A 16,851-nucleotide genomic window follows, 5' to 3' on the forward strand; every position below is an offset into this window, starting at 1 on the left:
CCCTGGGCTGCTAGTTATAATGTTTCTGGGGGTGATGGGGGGGAACTTGAAAGCCCTGTGCTGCCCAAATCAAAACTAACAAGGAAATGATGGGGGCTCCTTTATCTCCTCTCTGGCCTGGGGGGCCGAGGGGGGCGAGAATGGGAGACTGGGCATGGAGGAAAGGAGGAGGAGAAGGGAGGGAGGGAGGGAGGGTAGGAGAGACAGAAAGATGGAGAAGAGGGGGAGGGAGGGGGGGCAGCCTGGCTTCCTCTTTGATTTGTAAAAAATGCATTACCTCCGAAATCAAACGGAAAATTACTGCGCCGAAGTGAAACACACGGAGCAGGAGAGAAGAGGAGCCGGGTGGGGCAGGAAGAAGGGAGGGAGGAGACAGTGGAAAGGTGTGTGTGAATAGAAAGGAGGTGGGAAAGAGGAAGGGAGGATTCACCTGCTGCTGGGGACAAAAAAAGGGAGAAAAAAACAGAGAATGGGTATAGATTTGAGGCAGTCCATATATGGGGGATATTTAAGGTAGAAAGATAAAAGCACATGTATGCTTTCCTTAGCAAAGATGAGCCTATACATGCTGTGCACCATGGGAAAATGGCAATTGAAAGAGATGATGCAGTATTGATAACCTGTAGCCCTCAGGGAAGACCAAACTTATAGATTATACTTCCAACCTAAAGAATAGCTCATTTTTTAAAGATCAGTCCTTGCAGAGCCCTTCAATTAAATAAACTGGTTAGATATCAACATTTTAATGGGAGGAAGCACTTTTGAAAGAGTTTCTATTACTTGTTATCCTTGTTGAATTTTTTAATATGAGCCATGTTAGGTTTTGTTTGTCTCAACTTTTTTTTTGAAAATTCCCACCTGAAAATGTGTAATTTTGTGCAAAGCCATAGGTACTATTGGAAAATTTGTGAAAAGTGTGTGCAAGGAGAAACACATGATGGACAGCAAAAAGAATTATAATGCAGATGACGATAAGAAATAAATCCCGGCTCGATACACTTGAGAACAGACAGTACGGGGTTGAAAACAAGGAGGATGGAGAGCAGGAGGAGAGCAAAAAGGGGGCCACAATCCAAACACTAGAAGCCGGGTGAGAGCGACGCAGAGACTGAGAGAGTGAGAAATGCCTGGAGTTAGCAATAATAATTTATACAAACACACCTTAATAATTCACGTTCTATTTCAATGCTGGAGGGAAAATCCAAAATTCACAGAGCATAATTAAATAGAGACAGAGAGAGAGATAGAGAGAGGGGTGGGGTGGGGGGAGAGGTAGAGAGGCCAGCTTTAAAGATACCAGTGTATCAGCGGGGTATCTCTTCCATTTGAGCTTTGTCAAACAACTCTGACGAAACTGCATTATCCCAACCATATCCTGTCTGGCTCCTCTTCGAAACACTGAAACTTCCATCCCGTCTCCTGTCAGCAGATGTCTATATGCATAGTTAGCAGACATTACCATAATGAGTTCCCATTTAACAAAGCAGACCACCCCTTTATCATTTACACAAGATTATATACTGAGCTTTAGGGGAAGTAATGGCATTATCGTCACAACTCTGTACATAGGATTTTTTTGTGTTTTTTTTTAATCGACAAATCTGATGTCCTTTCTCTCTGGAAGTTCATACAAGTGGTTTTCATCTGAGTATTTTGAATGTGTAATTTGTGTAATTGCTAAAGGACGTTCAAATGTCATGATGTTTGACTATGAAATTGTATTAAACAACCTGTATCTGATTAAATTCTTTGCATTTTTAAAACAAGATTGTATTCTTTTCAGTTGCATTATAACAGAATTACAATCGTAAGTTATTGAATATTTCCCCCTTTGTTTGTAGTTATATCTACTTTGTTACTTTGTTTCTCCTACAGTTTAGTGGTAACTTATTTAAGGTAAATACAATGATCACTAACCCTAACCAGCCATGACTTTAATCGTTAAGAGCAGTTAGCAGATATCGCCACGCTCTTGGAAGAGAAGTTTGTAAGTGCATACTTACTCTGAGTACTGAGGGATAATGCTTGTGTTCTTTAAACTAAGAATACTTTCAAATGCCAGGGCATCTGTAAAACAGCATTTATTGGTTATAAGGGTATCATTTATGAGGTGTCACTGGGAGGGGGGGTGGTGTTCTGCACATTTTTAGATACATACTGGAACTTGGGTTGTAGCAAATTACAGTTGAAAAACTTGAAATATCGCCCCTCCCAAAAAAAAGCAAAACAGAAATCTGCCCAAATATTAAAGTGGTAATAGTACCTGCTCAAATATACCCTGGTGAATCATTACAAAATTAAAAAACAGTATTATATGCACAATGGAAAAACGAGAATATTTTATATGTCTTTAAACTCTAATTTTGTGATAAATACTCAATTTTTTATCTATGCCGTTATCAAAATTCCACTACAGTGTGGTTACAAAGCTTCTTATTTTTTAAATAGAAATTTTCAGCGTTATAGATAAAGGCCAAAAACTATAGACCTTAGATCATGAAGACATATAAGATGGAACAAATTTAAACTAATGCGTAGAAAAAAAAACACTCCTCGGTGCATAAAGTGAGTTTACCTGCAGAAAACTTTGCAAAGGACTAACCAAGACAAAATCTATGTTTAAAATACAATTTTTGATGTATAATTTGGCTGGGCTGTTGAGTTGGTTTTCAAAGGTCTATGCGGTTCCTCCTTTTAGATATGCACTTTAGGGATGTCCACCACATTGCATCAGACACAGCCTCAGGTGGCCATACAAGATCACATCCATCAAACACCTGATCTCCACCAAAGACATATGAAACATAACCTTGCTATATTTCACATTGATTTAAGATATCATTTTGAACTCACAGCGTGCCTTTAGACCCTTATGCAATACCTCATTTTTCACCAAAGTTTGTACTCAACTTCAGCTCCCTGGAATAAACGTTGTTAACTTGCCCTACAGAGATTTTTTTTTCTTCTATCAAATGCCATGTGATGTTCTTGTGGTTTCATTTGTAGAAGTCTAAGTCTTCTCTATGAATTGTTGCAGGTGTTGAGGAGGTATGGACTGCAACTGCGTCAGTGATCTGCTGCTCCCCCCTGTGCCCACACTCTGGACGCCAGGTGAGTAGCTCAGAAGATAACATGGTCTTTCTTCAAGTGGGACATTATTGGTTTGATACCCAGATTCCCCAGCCTGCATGTCTAAATATCCTAGATAATGAACCCCTGGTATCTCAGTGTGTTCTTTACTTGTAAATTGCTATGGGCAATTGCATCTGCTATTTAACTTTTATATAAGTCATCATAGCCAGTTTCTCATAAAACAGGCGACTTAGTGATACGTTTTCTTTGTTGTTTCAAATCCGTAAAAAGGTTTACATCAATCCCAAAATCCAGTGCAAAGCCAAATAACAAGATCACTAAATTCTCTTTTCAAGAAACATCACTATCATCATCAATATCACATGTTGAAGTTCATCTAAAATATTCTGATTTGGGGGGAAAAAAAAAAAATTAACCCCACAGACGCACATGGGCAAACAAATTGAGTCTCTGGTGGTAATTGGCTCTATGTCTTATGATTTTAAATGGCTAGTTAGAGCCAGATATACTGTGAGCAGAGTAGAAAAAGCTACCTAACTTCATCTATGATGTGCATACAGTTGGCTTTTAAAATTCAGGCCCAAGCAGCATCAATCAGATCTCCCCCAGCGAGCTGTCATCATCCCACTGACCAATCTGTTGAGGCTAGAGGGCATTAGCACAGACTAACATTGCTCAAGGCACGTGCTGTGATATTAAACACATCATCCCTCACCTCCATCACTCATCAGTCACTCAGACAGCGATCGCTCCCCCTGCCCCCCCCCCCTCCCCGCCGGAATAAACAACAGACCATAACTTCATCCTCTTCACACCAATCTGTTTTTTTCCTGCTCCCTCTGTTCAGGGTTCGCCTTCCCCGACTGGGCTTACAAGCCCGAGTCGAGCCCCGGCTCCAGGCAGATCCAGCTGTGGCACTTCATCCTGGAGCTGCTGCAGAAGGAGGAGTATCAGGGTGTGATCGCCTGGCAGGGAGACTACGGGGAGTTCGTCATCAAGGACCCGGACGAGGTGGCCCGGCTCTGGGGTATAAGGAAATGCAAGCCCCACATGAACTATGACAAGCTGAGCAGGGCACTGAGGTATGTCCGCATCTGATAAGTCACACCCTTTATCACACTTCAGTTACATTATTTGTTCAGTCCCAGATTTAATCCCTCACTTAACTCTTTTCCGTGTTGGTGAAAAAGGAAAGATAACTGTTCCGGGAGGGGGGGTGGGGCGTCAATACCCTCAATTTCTCCTTATCTGTTGACATCCTCATGGAAAGTTCACCATTCAGCTACCAAATAAAAACAAAAATTCAATATGGATTTCAAAATAAAGCCCCAGTGGGAAAAATGTCTGACTTCTTCAGAACGGGAAAAACTGCAGCTCCGAACTCGCGGCAAGTTCACACTCTATACCTTCAGCATTTTTTTTTTTACATCCCCGACCACTTTCGCAATTTTCTTATGCAAATACCCACTACCCCAAGTTGTTCCCCACCCCACCCCCTCCTTCTGCTTTCCTTTGGCCCCTTGTTAATGGGGGCTGTCGTCAGAGTCTAATTGTTATGAATTGGCTGGGGCCACAATTAGCCTTCTTAATTAGCCTCACTTAATTGCTCAATTAAGGGCCACGGCACAATTGCCACGCAAAGCAAAACATGTACACATCATTGCACTGGGTTCAGCCACAGTGAATACACGCTGATATGTAACGCCGCTGTGCTTGTTGATATAGTGGGTCTGCATAATGAGGCGCCGCTCACCAGTATTTACTGCTGAGGTCGTGTAATGCAGCCTGTGCTCTCATTGTGATCACTTTGAAACAAAGGACTGTAAATGCAGGGAGACATCTACACATCCGCAGGTTTTTTTTAATTTGAACCCACCCCACCACGCCGCCCCACCAGAGCTCTCAGCTCCTCTACCTGGACCAGATGGCTCTGTGTTTTTTCCTTCGCTGCCGATCAGACCCATCCTGGTACACGGTGACGCCTCCGTGGGTGGCAAAGGAAACTGGCATGACGACAACTTGACATGCCCAGTGGGAGACACCGGAGATTGTTACCATGGAGACTGCTGTTGCTGTACCAACTTTTTGTAAATGTGCTCTGCTGCTGGAAATGGTGTCAGCTTTCAACACAGTTTTAGAGAAGACTAAACATTCATACGTCAAAAAGCTTTTATTCTAAAGTCTTGCAAAAAAAAAAAGTATTCACATCAACAAGGAGGTGTTTGATTATATTTGTAGAAATCAATTTGTTTTGTCATTTTAGGTCTACAATACATCTGAGAATCATGACATTACCTTTTCATTTCGTGTTATTCTGTAATTTGGGTGATGTTTAATGAAAGGAAATTGATGTTCTGTAGTGTCTTTATGTTCGGATTTCAGAAGGATTTGGCCTTGTATTGAATAAAGGCAGTGAGACATGAATTGATCGGAGGAAGGAGGAGATGAATAAAAACAGTGGGAAATCAGCTTAGCTCTTTGCCTCACAGCGTTGAAGTTGTTTATTTATTCTTTTCTTACAGTGAGGAAACACAGAACCTTGACACGAGCATTAAAATAATCCTTCCCTCCTCTTTTTCCCTTTTCCTGTATCCTTTATCCCCTCTCTCCATCCCTCTATCGATATCCTCTCCTCCTCCTTTGCAGGTATTACTACAACAAGCGTATTTTGCACAAAACCAAAGGGAAGCGTTTCACCTACAAGTTTAATTTCAGTAAGGTGGTGCTGGTGAACTACCCCATCCTGGACATGGCCAACTCTCCCTTCTTTCTGGCCCAGAACCATTTCAACGGGGGCTCTGCCACGCCAGACTGCAGCCCAGAGGTATGAAGGATGGACAGTAATGGATATACTGCAGTCAAATAGAAAGATATGATGTGACACATTTGAGAGATGAGGCTCACACAAGCTGACTTATGAATTATTTAATAGTTTTTTTTTTTTTAAAACAACAAAAAGAACACACAAAAGAAAACATGATGATTTTTCTTTTTTTTTTAAGTTGTAGAGCCTCACAAAAAAAAACCCTGGAATATAGCAGAAGATCTCACTCCAATCCTCAATTAGTTTTAATTAACAGGGCTTTAGTTCAGGTAACTGAGATCTGCTTCACCGTTGTGATTTTTGCTGTTTTACTTCTCGGACTCCTGCTGCGTATTCCCTTTCTACACAAGAACGGTGGTACTCACCGCTGCTATCTTTTATTCATCATCTCTAATGGTTGTCATAATAGCTTACAATTCACTTATCATTTGCCCGGAGAGATTGTAAAAATTTTAAAGAGAGAAATTATGTCAGAACACAGAATGAGCACAGCATGAACAAAGATGTCCTAAATTGGGTTAAAAAAATAATGCTTTGTCTTTACTTGCGTATCCATTAAAGCTCTAAGAAATTAAGAGCTTTTTTTTTTAAGCATGAACAAATAAATTAAATGTTTCAAATTCTCATGTAAATTATGGATGAAGCCGAGCAAAAGACTATTATTATAGTTGGATGGAAGTGCAGGCGTGCAGATAATTAGATTTTCGACTAATAATGTCCTAGAAAGTACACAAAACTTAAAAGTACAACATAAGGGGAGAAGCATCCATCATTTGTCTGTGACAATGTTAAGATAGGATAAGGAGATGCAGGCTCTGAAGGAGACCAAGCAGTGGGACGGTTTTAACTTGTCCTTAAAACAAAAGAAAACATTATCCCCTCCTTCTCTCATCCCTGTCTCCGACGTGGTATCCATCTGTCATCGATTGAAAATGAAAGAAACAGAAAGCAAAGGGGTCGCGTCAGATCAGATCAATGGAGGGTCGTTAATGCGGTTTGTTAAGCAACGTAGATCTCGCGGCTTGGAAGTACAGTCTTGCCTTTCAAACTTGGGGCTGCGGGGGTGACAGATAGTATTGATCCAAAGTCATGCGACGGAGAAAAAATCCTCCCTTTGTCCTCTTGATTCCTAAGATTCAACTGTTACACTCACTTTACCTCGTCTCACGCTTCTTCACATTATTTTAAACTGACATAAAATACACGCACACGCACAGACTCGCAGACACACACAGCTGCCCTACTTCCTGAATGGATGTGACTCTCTCATGTTTCACTTTGTTTTGTCCTGTGTCCCTTCGCAACGACTGGCCCACTATCCCCCTTTCTTCTTGTCATTTATGCTTCGTGCTCTCAGTCTTAACCGCTGGTCTTCATTTCTCTCTGAACCCTCCCTGCTTTTGAGTCTCTGAGCCTCTGCGTCCTCCTGTCTTTTTCTCATCCTGTCCTTGCCGCAAATGTGTCCCTGTTTGCGTCACACTCCGTTAGCTGCTGCTGCTCCTGCAAAGAGCAGAGGCAGATTTGTAGGAATACACGCGTTAAATTTAACAGGTATTTTCAATTTCCTTTTTTTGTTTTCTCTCTCCTTCTCCTTTTTTTCCCACTCAGGCCATACAGTCTCTGTTTCCTCGTTTGCCAGACACTGGTAGGGGAACATCTCTTTTTGATCGGGGGACCACGGCGCCGGGACCGGAGGGAGACAAACTGAGACTGGACGCGTTCCCTTTTCTCAGTTCAGGTGAGATCAAGGAGCGAGAGAAGTTAGTGCCATTCAAGTGGCAATGGAAAATTACCAATCCACCCATATCTCAGGGACATCAGGAGGAGAAAGACAGATGGTATACCGTCAGAAAGCAGTAAACAATGTTGGGAGGTGGAAGGAAAGACAGCCGACAGAGGAATGAGGATATAAGGAGGCATGAACATTTATTGTTAAAGGAAATAAGAGAGATGGCTGTCCCACAGCAGCCCGCAGTGAGGCCGTGCTGCAGGTGAGAGAGGCCAGGTTCGCCTGTGAATTATGCACGCCGGCAGTGGAAAGAAACACGTTGAAGGCCAGAGAAATTATCCACTTTTTTGTTATGATTGTTCACATCTTGCACTCCTCCATCTCAGCACGAGAGCGTCCACCGAAGCCGCGTTAGAGTTCCCTTAGTTGTGAGTGAGTCAACATCCGCATCTGCTTTTGTTTGCGTCCCTCCCCGCTTGCACGCTGTGTGTGCATCAGAATGCACACGAATGTGCCGAGATGGAGCGGTAGCGTGCAAACACATGCACTCACACACATGCAATCAACACCACACAACCTGCAACACCCCCCCCCCCCCATTCTCTCCCTCCTCCCCACTCTGTTTGTCCTCGGGTCCTATTCCCCCCTTCTTCCCTTCTTACCCTCCTCTCCCTCCCATGTGTCCCTGCTGTCCTAATCCCTTCCCAAGCAGGAAGGCCCTAATTGAGGGTGCAGGCTTCAGTTTGTGGCCTGTGGGCGCCCATTACTGTGTTTTCATAAGCAAGTGAGGCCTGCCTGACTGATTCAATATTCATGTGTCTGCCAGCTACTCCTGGCCCAGCACGCAGAGACTTCACCACTGTCAAATTAGCCCTGCATAGTAAATAACAGAGTGAAAGAGAGAAAGAGTGAGACCGGGAGAGATGGAGGGTGCAGCAGAAACAGAATGTCTGAGCTGCTTGTCATTTGGAAGGAAGTCGAGCAGGTTGAGAGGCAAAGCTTTTGTTTGTTCATTAAAAATAAATACCAGCATCACCTCAGATTTCCTCAATTTTTCCATTATAAAATGATGCCTACGAGGAACCACATTAAAATGTGGTGCAATGTTGAATTTTCCATTTTGCTGAAGGGATTTTTTTTTCTCTTAATCTGAAATGATACAGTGACATGTCAGAACATGAGACTGACACTATTTCTCAGTGTGACTGTGATGATGTGCTGTCAAATCAGAGCCTGGGACTCTTCTTTTTCAACACGCAGTAGTCATCAGCTATTAGGAGGATTTGAACTCTGCCTGATCACTTTTTACTGCAGTGCAGAATCTTTGTGCTCACATCTGTTTTGCAGCAGTGTGAAGTGGGTGTACTACACAGTACTGGCATGCATAAATGAACCATCAGGGTTTTTTTTGTTTTTTTTCTTCCCGTTGAAAGCAACTGCGCTTGAATTAGCCCCTGTGGCTCCTGATTAGAATTGCTAATACCACCGACTATAATTAGTGAACATTCTTGGATGTTGAATGTCAGGAAACCTTTGCCCCTTCTGAGACTTAACCTCCATCTCTGGATCTTTTCTGTCCTATAGGTGCCCCATGCTACTCCAAACCTCCATCCCTGTTGGGCCCGTACCCTCGCAGCCCACCTTTTGACTACCCATGGGGCTTCAACCCCTACCTCCCAGGGGCATTCTCTCTCAATAACTGCCCCAAACTTCCCCCTGGCTCCCTCTACCCCTCCCAGTTTTACCCCAACCCTTTGCAGAGCAGCCTTTCCCAGCTGCCTCACCCATTCTCCTCCCTGCTCCCCCCAGCGGAGGCAGGAGGGGGCGAAAGAGGCGCGGCAGGGCAAAATGGCGGGACAAACGGCACTGCGGGTGGTCAGCCAACCAGGCTCTGCCTGCCTCCCTACCCGGGCAGCTTAGCGCTGGCTCGGACAGACGCTGGCAACGGGGCACCGCTGGGGGAGAGGGAGAAGGCGGAGGCCAGTCCTCCAGGTTCAGGGCTGAGTCTGGGTCTGGGGGCGGTCAGCCTAGCAGTCGGGACTGGGACGGGCCAGCAGAGCCCCACGGAGAGGAGAGGAGGGGTGAAGCAGGACCCAGAGTCAGACTCAGACCTGGAGATAACGGATCTGAGTGACTGCAGCTCGGACAACGAGAACGACCACGAATTCAGCATCAGAAAGGAATCCAGCCTAGCCAACAGATCACAGGTTGCGTTGGATGGAAAGAAAGGAAACGTGCTGCCCCCCGTCACGTCTCTCCCCCCACCAGTGTCCCCTCATCCTCTGAAGAGCCTGATGCCCATCAATCCTCATCCCCCGTCCCTGCCGCCGTCGCTTTCTCCTTCCATGGCTCTGCATGAAAGACACAGGGAGACAGAGACACTCAAAATGATACACAGCTAAGACATTTTCTGCGTCCACCACCATATCAGTCTACGCTCTAACAACTCTCTTTTTCTCTCCTGCCATTTCTGATACTCTTTTTCTGCATTAAATGATCTAATCTTCAATCACTAGATTAACCCCCCCAGCCCCCAAGGAAAAGCAGTTGCGTTTTTTACTTCTGAAAACTTCTCTTTCCCTGTTCGCCATACAAGTTTAAACTTGCCATTTGTGTTTTACATTACTGTCTTGTCCATCTCCCAATACTTTAGGTCAGTTTTTTAGGATGTTATTTGTCTGAATCAACTATCTCGTCCCTTCTGTTTTCATCTTTCACACCAAATGTTTGGCCGAGACTGCCAGCAGAACTCTCGAGTTTGTTGTCCATAGCTAAGGTGTTATAACACAGCAGTGCCTGACTTGACAAGAATTAACAAGTATCATCCCTAAATTAACAGAACAAAGCAACAAAATAATGCTCAGACTGCTCCAGTTTCACAGATATGTCTTTGAATTCTTGAGATTTAGGACTGTAAATAAAATCACTTCCAAGGAATAATGAAATACTGCCACCTAGTGGTGTTTTGAGTCACCATCTCTAACAAAGAATTTCATCCAGTCGCTGCTTTGAAATCCCTAAGTGAAACTGTTACCCCTAAGTTAATTTAACACTATTTATGTATTCATTTGTTCTAGTGGATTTATTTAAATGCAAAAAAAAAACCAACATATTTTTCAATAGTGTTAACTGTGTCAGTCTGTGAATGTTTACTTTGTCCAGTGGGTTCCTGCACATTTGATAATGGGAAAGAAAAAGAGAGCAGCAAAGAGCTGGATCAATTTTGAATTTGTATGAATATTTCTGTGTATATATTTTAATATGGTGTATATTACATTTAATTATTATTCACTATGATAAAATTAGCTGTATTGTTGTGATTTAATTCAGTATTTAAAAATGTTGGAAAAATTTTAAGCCTAGGTGTATCAAAGTTTAAATTATTAATGGCAGAAGATCTGCTCTGAAGATGTTTTCTATGTTGAGGACAGAGTTCACGCTGGGAATTGTCTCTGATTTCCTCAACCCCGGTTAATTGTGCCCTTTGGTCATTTTTGCCAGATGCCCAGCGAACAAACCCTTTGGGTTCTAAAAACATGCTGGTAGACTTATTTTTCTAGTTAGCATTCATGTAACTGTCCTGTAATTAGTCAAATGTGAATAATATTGGTCTTTGCATTTTCTTTTTCAAATCTTCCCCCCAAAATCTGTTTTGATTATTTTTCAATCAATGCTTTTCGACCACACCAATAGCAGCGGCAGCAGTAGGGCAATTTGGTTTGCTGCAAGACATTAAACAGTGGGAAAAATATTTACAAAAACAGTTTATCTTTGCTCTCCTGAAATCTAATGAGCCACATCCTTTCTACAGCCTGGTTTTCTCAGCACAGACTCACCACTATTGTACAGTTTCTTAGCCTTTGCGGCCCCTGGTTTTGTCAAACAGTGGCGGTTTACTGATCGGTTGTGAAAGCTCTGTTGTAAAGTTAATGTAAAGCTCTATGTTCGTTGAGTTATTCCAGGAAAGGCCTTCCCATCACCTCCATGTGAAGTCCACTAACTAACAGCTGTAAATACTGTTTCCTTTGTGCGTGTATGTGTGTGTATACACCTAAAAATGGCAATGCTGTGAGTTTGCCAATCATCTTTCTTTGTTTTACTGTAAAGAGGAAAAATGGAAAGTGCAAAAAGAAGAAAAAAGATTAATATCTTCAAAAGCAATAAATATTATTCTGGATAGTGGGCTGTTGTTGAGTTTTTTTTATGCATTAATTTTTCCAAGAGCAACAACAACAGGTAAGACTGTCTTAACCGTGAAACTGTTTCTCTCTTCTAAGAAGTTTATTGCATTGCAATATTGAAAAAATAGTTTAAAATAATGATTTGATAAATAATTCAGATTAAGCCACCAATATCTGCTGAAGATTGTTTTTTTGTTGCTGTTTGTGGGTTCTGCTTAATTTACCTCTGAATGTGGTCATTATTGCTGCTGACAGCGGTAATAATCATTAAGTTTGTGCCTCTGTACGGAGAGTTGCACTGATTGGACACAAATAATGATTTTTTGAACAATTTACATTCCTGAAAATATCATTTCATCTATCAAAAGTATGAAATCTTGATTATTTTACAGCAAACTGCTATAGATTTTGGTTGGAACACTTTGTCCACATTTAATTAGATTTATAAAACGAGAGCATTGATTAAACAATCAGATTACTTAAAGTAATCTACAAACTGTCATGCTGAAAATGTTAATGCCTGTTCTAAAAATGAAAAAGCAGAGCAAACAATCACATACAGTGGTAATTTAATTTATTTATTAATAGTTTGTAAATTTGCTAACAATAAAGTGTCAACTGCAATTGTGCCTAATTTTTTTGTATTGACACTTGTTTTGCTGTTTCTCTCCACAGCATAGAAGACAGCCTTGAGAATAAAAATATTTTGAATATAAATGAAAAAATTACAATAAAGGAAAAAACTTGTCCATCCACATAAAATAAATCACATTGATAGCTGATGATTCATTCATGCGCACATGAAAGCATAAAAGATTACATCTATGATCAGGTTGTTTTTTCTCTTGTCCTGTTTACTCTCCTATCTTACTGGAGTTTAAACACAAACTTATACTGTAGTTCCAAATATTGAAAAAGAGAAATAAAAATATGTAGTAATGTAATAAGTAATTCAGCATACTGTATGTGCTCACGAGATTCAGATTTCTTTCTTGTGATTGTAACGAGAACAATGAAACTAAGGTGCAGGCATTTCTGTGCTATATAAAAACATAACTCTAAAATATATGTACAAAAAAAGCAATATAAATTAACAGGACTATGTGTAAAAGACATATATTGCACTTATTGCGGTGAAGAGGCATTTATGGTTCTGACAGCAGTTGAAAGGAAACTATGTCTCAGTCTGATTGTTCTGATGTTGATGGCTGTGACTCTGCCCAACGGCAGTGGGTCAAACAGCAAATGTCCCGGGTGGGATGTCCTTCAGGATGGTGTTGGTTCTCCTGAGGCAGCAAGAGCCATGAAGGTCTTCCAGTAGAGGTATTGGACACACAATGACCTTCACAGCCATTTTGGTGACCCTGTGCAGCTGGCAAACCACGTACAGAGGCACAATGTGAGGATGCGTTCAATGGAGGAGTGGTAAAAAGACACGAGCTGTCTCTGGCTGGTGTTGGTCTTCCTGAGGATCCTCAGGGAAGGAAGTGGAGTCTTTGCTGTACCTTCTTAACCACCTGTGTGGTGTTCTCCTCCCAGGTCAGTTTCTCCTCTGTGTGGACTCTCAGGAAGCAGAACCCTTTCCACACAGGTTCCACCAATGAGAATGGGTTGAGTGTCTGTTTTATTTCTACTGAAGTCGATGATTAGCTGCTTTGTCTTGGATGTGTTCAGGAGCAGGTTATTGTCTCCGCACCACACAGTCAGTCTTTGCACCTCGTGGACTCATCACCTCCACTACCACTGTAGTGATATCATGATATCAAATAGCATGATATAGCATGATATCAAATGATAATGATATCAATTTAAACCACATCTTTGTCTTCAGAAAATTCCCTGCAAATGCATCAAATCTTCCATTTCAATTATCAAACACCAATTCATAAAGTTTGATGAGGTTTGTGTTTTCAGGTCCTGTACATAATAAAAACAAGGCCTTTTTTCATTATCAAGAGAAACTCAGCAAATCACCGTGGAGTCAGTGTTTAATTAGTAGGGGAAAAAAAGATTGCGTTGAAAGTATATTCAAATTGTGGATTAGCGCCTTCATAGGTTCCATTATCTGAGCGATTAATCTTTCCTGTTACATTGAAGCAAAATGTTTTTTCGTAATTATTAAGACGTAAAAGATCTAAAAAAAAAGAGTAATTTAGATATTAGATAGATTAGATAGATATTAACGAAATGAATGAGGAATATCTTCAAATTCTCACAGTGGAGTAAAATCCTTAAAACAGGTGAAAGGTAACAGATATAAACAAGAATTTAGCTTGAACATGAGAGGCCACATTTCCACCATACTTGGCCCAATTCTTCATTTTCTTTAGGCCTTTCAAGCCTGGCCCCCATCTTCCCATATCCCATGTCAAAACTAGTTGATATTATTTCCCCCCAGCTATCTTAAACAACGCATGCCAAAACCTAAATTTGACCCAGTTCATTAACTTTGGGATATGCCTGGCTCACATAGCACTTGCCAGTACCGTAACTGAACCGTGAGTACCAAAAACATCCAACGTTAAGCTTGAACGTGTCCGTTATTCCTGAGAAATACAATCAGCTTTGTGGCCGTGACCCATGAGTGACAGTTCTTGCTGCAGTGCCATCAGGTGGTTTGAAGATTGCAGGTGTCCAGTTTAGGCTTCTGCTCTTAATACATTTAATCCCATTATGTGATGATATTAGGCACTGAAAATTGAGAAATATACAAATCTATCTCAGCTTTCCTCGGGGAAAATTGTTCATAAACATGTCCATTATTATTCTTTATTCCTCACATGTTTCTGAGCAGCTGGATATCCTCTGTGTATTTAACTTCTCTGACTCAGCCTTTCACGGATGTTGCTTTTGTACTACAATATAATTGCAATTTAGAAATATCTCAGAAAGCTGACATGCTTATTGTAGTGTAAATAAACAAATAACCGCAAAGTAACTTCTTTCAGCTTTCCCCTGCAGAGATCACCACGGTGGATCATTGTTTTCCACATATTGATTTATCTTAGGTTTTTTGTTGTTGTTTATTTTTGTCGAATGCACTTCCTGACAAAAACCTAACCATTTATCCAGGGTCAGGACCAATACTATGAGGACATTGTCGGGTTCTTTGTCTTACCAAGTGACACCTTGAGACATGACAGGGATGAGGGACAGCCCCCATGCCTTGGCCACCCCATTGAAATGTAGAAAAACTATACAACAGCAGCTGATTTTGACATGATCTATTTGGATGTATATTATATGTATATGTATACAGGTGTATATTAATAAATGTAATAAAGCTGACAAAATAAAACATTATATTGCAATGATATGCATTCATACCATCTATTAAAATCAAATAGTGCTATTACAATATGTTGAATATTAAAAGTGATATTTCTATTTGTAAAATCTTTGCTCTTCTTGAATTTGCTAAATATATTTCGCCAAAAACTTAATGATCAGTTCATAATGTGTCTCTTAACAATGTGCACTAAGGCACAGATACTGAGTCTGCAATATAGTGACCAAAAGTCTGAGGCTGATAGGATCCAGATCGCACATTTGGATCGATACCGATTCAGACCACAGAAGGACATGGAATGTCTGGATCTTGTTGAAATATGTTTTTTTTTGGTCTTTTTTTATTCCATAGATTAGAAATTAATTAACATTTTGGATCCATAACCATGTGAACTGATTATTGTTTTCAGAAGTGTTGCTTAACCCTGTGGAGTGATTTATCACTACAGAGAAGTTCTGCTGAAGGCCCAAATATGAGCCATTTAAAACGGATTTTCTGCCTTCTCCATTAAATAAAGAAATTAACTAAAATGTATAATAATATTATATACCACAAATGATTAAATTCTCAAATTCTTTGCAATTTTAAACTGAGAAAGGTTATTCTTAAAATGCCAAACGTTTTGCTCCCACAGTTGTGAAAACCCTCCTCACCCTCCTCATCGTCACTTGTACACTCAGCCTCTCTGGAATGTTTTGATATGCTTAATCAGGGTATTGAGTTGTTGCCAGTTAAAATAGATGTTGTTTCCTTTTTTTCCAATTACACAACTTTTCCAGTGTCTTGTTGCCCCTCCCTGCACTTTTACTGGAATAACATTTTAATCACGTGTTGACGGACATCTACCTGTAACAGGGCACTCCCACTGTGTGGCCTGATATTAGGTAACAGCTATGGGTGCTTTCTCAAAAATGAATAAGACTTTGGATCGAGAAGTCTAAAGTCCTTTGGGCTCAATGTGCTGGAAAACATGATTGTCTGAATCGTGACCATATTTGTCCACAGTGTGGCGCCAGGGGGGTTGCGTGTATAAGTGCTGACCAAGCTCGGAGTGAGGTTTCATTTAAACATTGGACTGTCAACAGCGGCCTTCATGGCTGTTCATTAAACAGCTGCCGCCTCATCCGAGCAGCAAGGACAGATATAATCTCACATATAAAGTCAAATCACCATCATGTATTGTTCATTTAGAAATCAGCAGCAGCTTCCCATTCTTGCTGAATCTTAGACAGTTAAACTTCACCTAGAAAGTTGACATAATATGTTTTTCATTCCTATGTATATACTGTTTATATTTTGTAATTCTATATTATATATATATATATATATATATATATATATATATATATATATATATATATATATATATATATATATATATATATATATATATATATAATATATATATATATATATATATATATATATATAAATATATATATATATATATATAATATAGAATTACAACATATACATATATATATATATATATATATATATATATATATATATATATATATATATATATATATTTACCCTTTCCCTGCATGTGTGTATTGATGAGTGTACTGCTGCTGCACAAAGTGAATATCCCCATTGAGGGAGAGAAAAAAGGACAATCTAATCTGATCTAATCTAATCTAATAGTAAATCAAGAAAAAAATCTATGAATAGATATTACACTTAATTGTTAGTTTTCAGAGTGTCTCTTAGTTGTATTTTGAGCCAATTAAAG

General features: G+C 40.5%; 1 protein-coding gene across 1 annotated transcript in view; it reads left to right on the top strand.

Annotated features, from left to right (window-relative positions):
* Positions 1–10,048, top strand: part of erfl1 (Ets2 repressor factor like 1) — a 51,712-nt gene extending 41,664 nt beyond the window's left edge. The window contains exons 3-7 of the mRNA XM_061718450.1: positions 3,038–3,111; positions 3,941–4,175; positions 5,740–5,917; positions 7,526–7,655; positions 9,231–10,048. Of these exons, the coding sequence (XP_061574434.1) occupies positions 3,051–3,111; positions 3,941–4,175; positions 5,740–5,917; positions 7,526–7,655; positions 9,231–10,048 (1,422 nt within the window). The 5' untranslated portion in view covers positions 3,038–3,050. The remainder of the gene's footprint in view (positions 1–3,037; positions 3,112–3,940; positions 4,176–5,739; positions 5,918–7,525; positions 7,656–9,230) is intronic.
* The last annotated feature ends 6,803 nt before the right edge of the window (positions 10,049–16,851 follow it).

Source organism: Cololabis saira, chromosome 3 (assembly GCF_033807715.1).
Source record: "Cololabis saira isolate AMF1-May2022 chromosome 3, fColSai1.1, whole genome shotgun sequence".
Classification (NCBI taxonomy): Eukaryota; Metazoa; Chordata; class Actinopteri; order Beloniformes; family Belonidae; genus Cololabis; species Cololabis saira.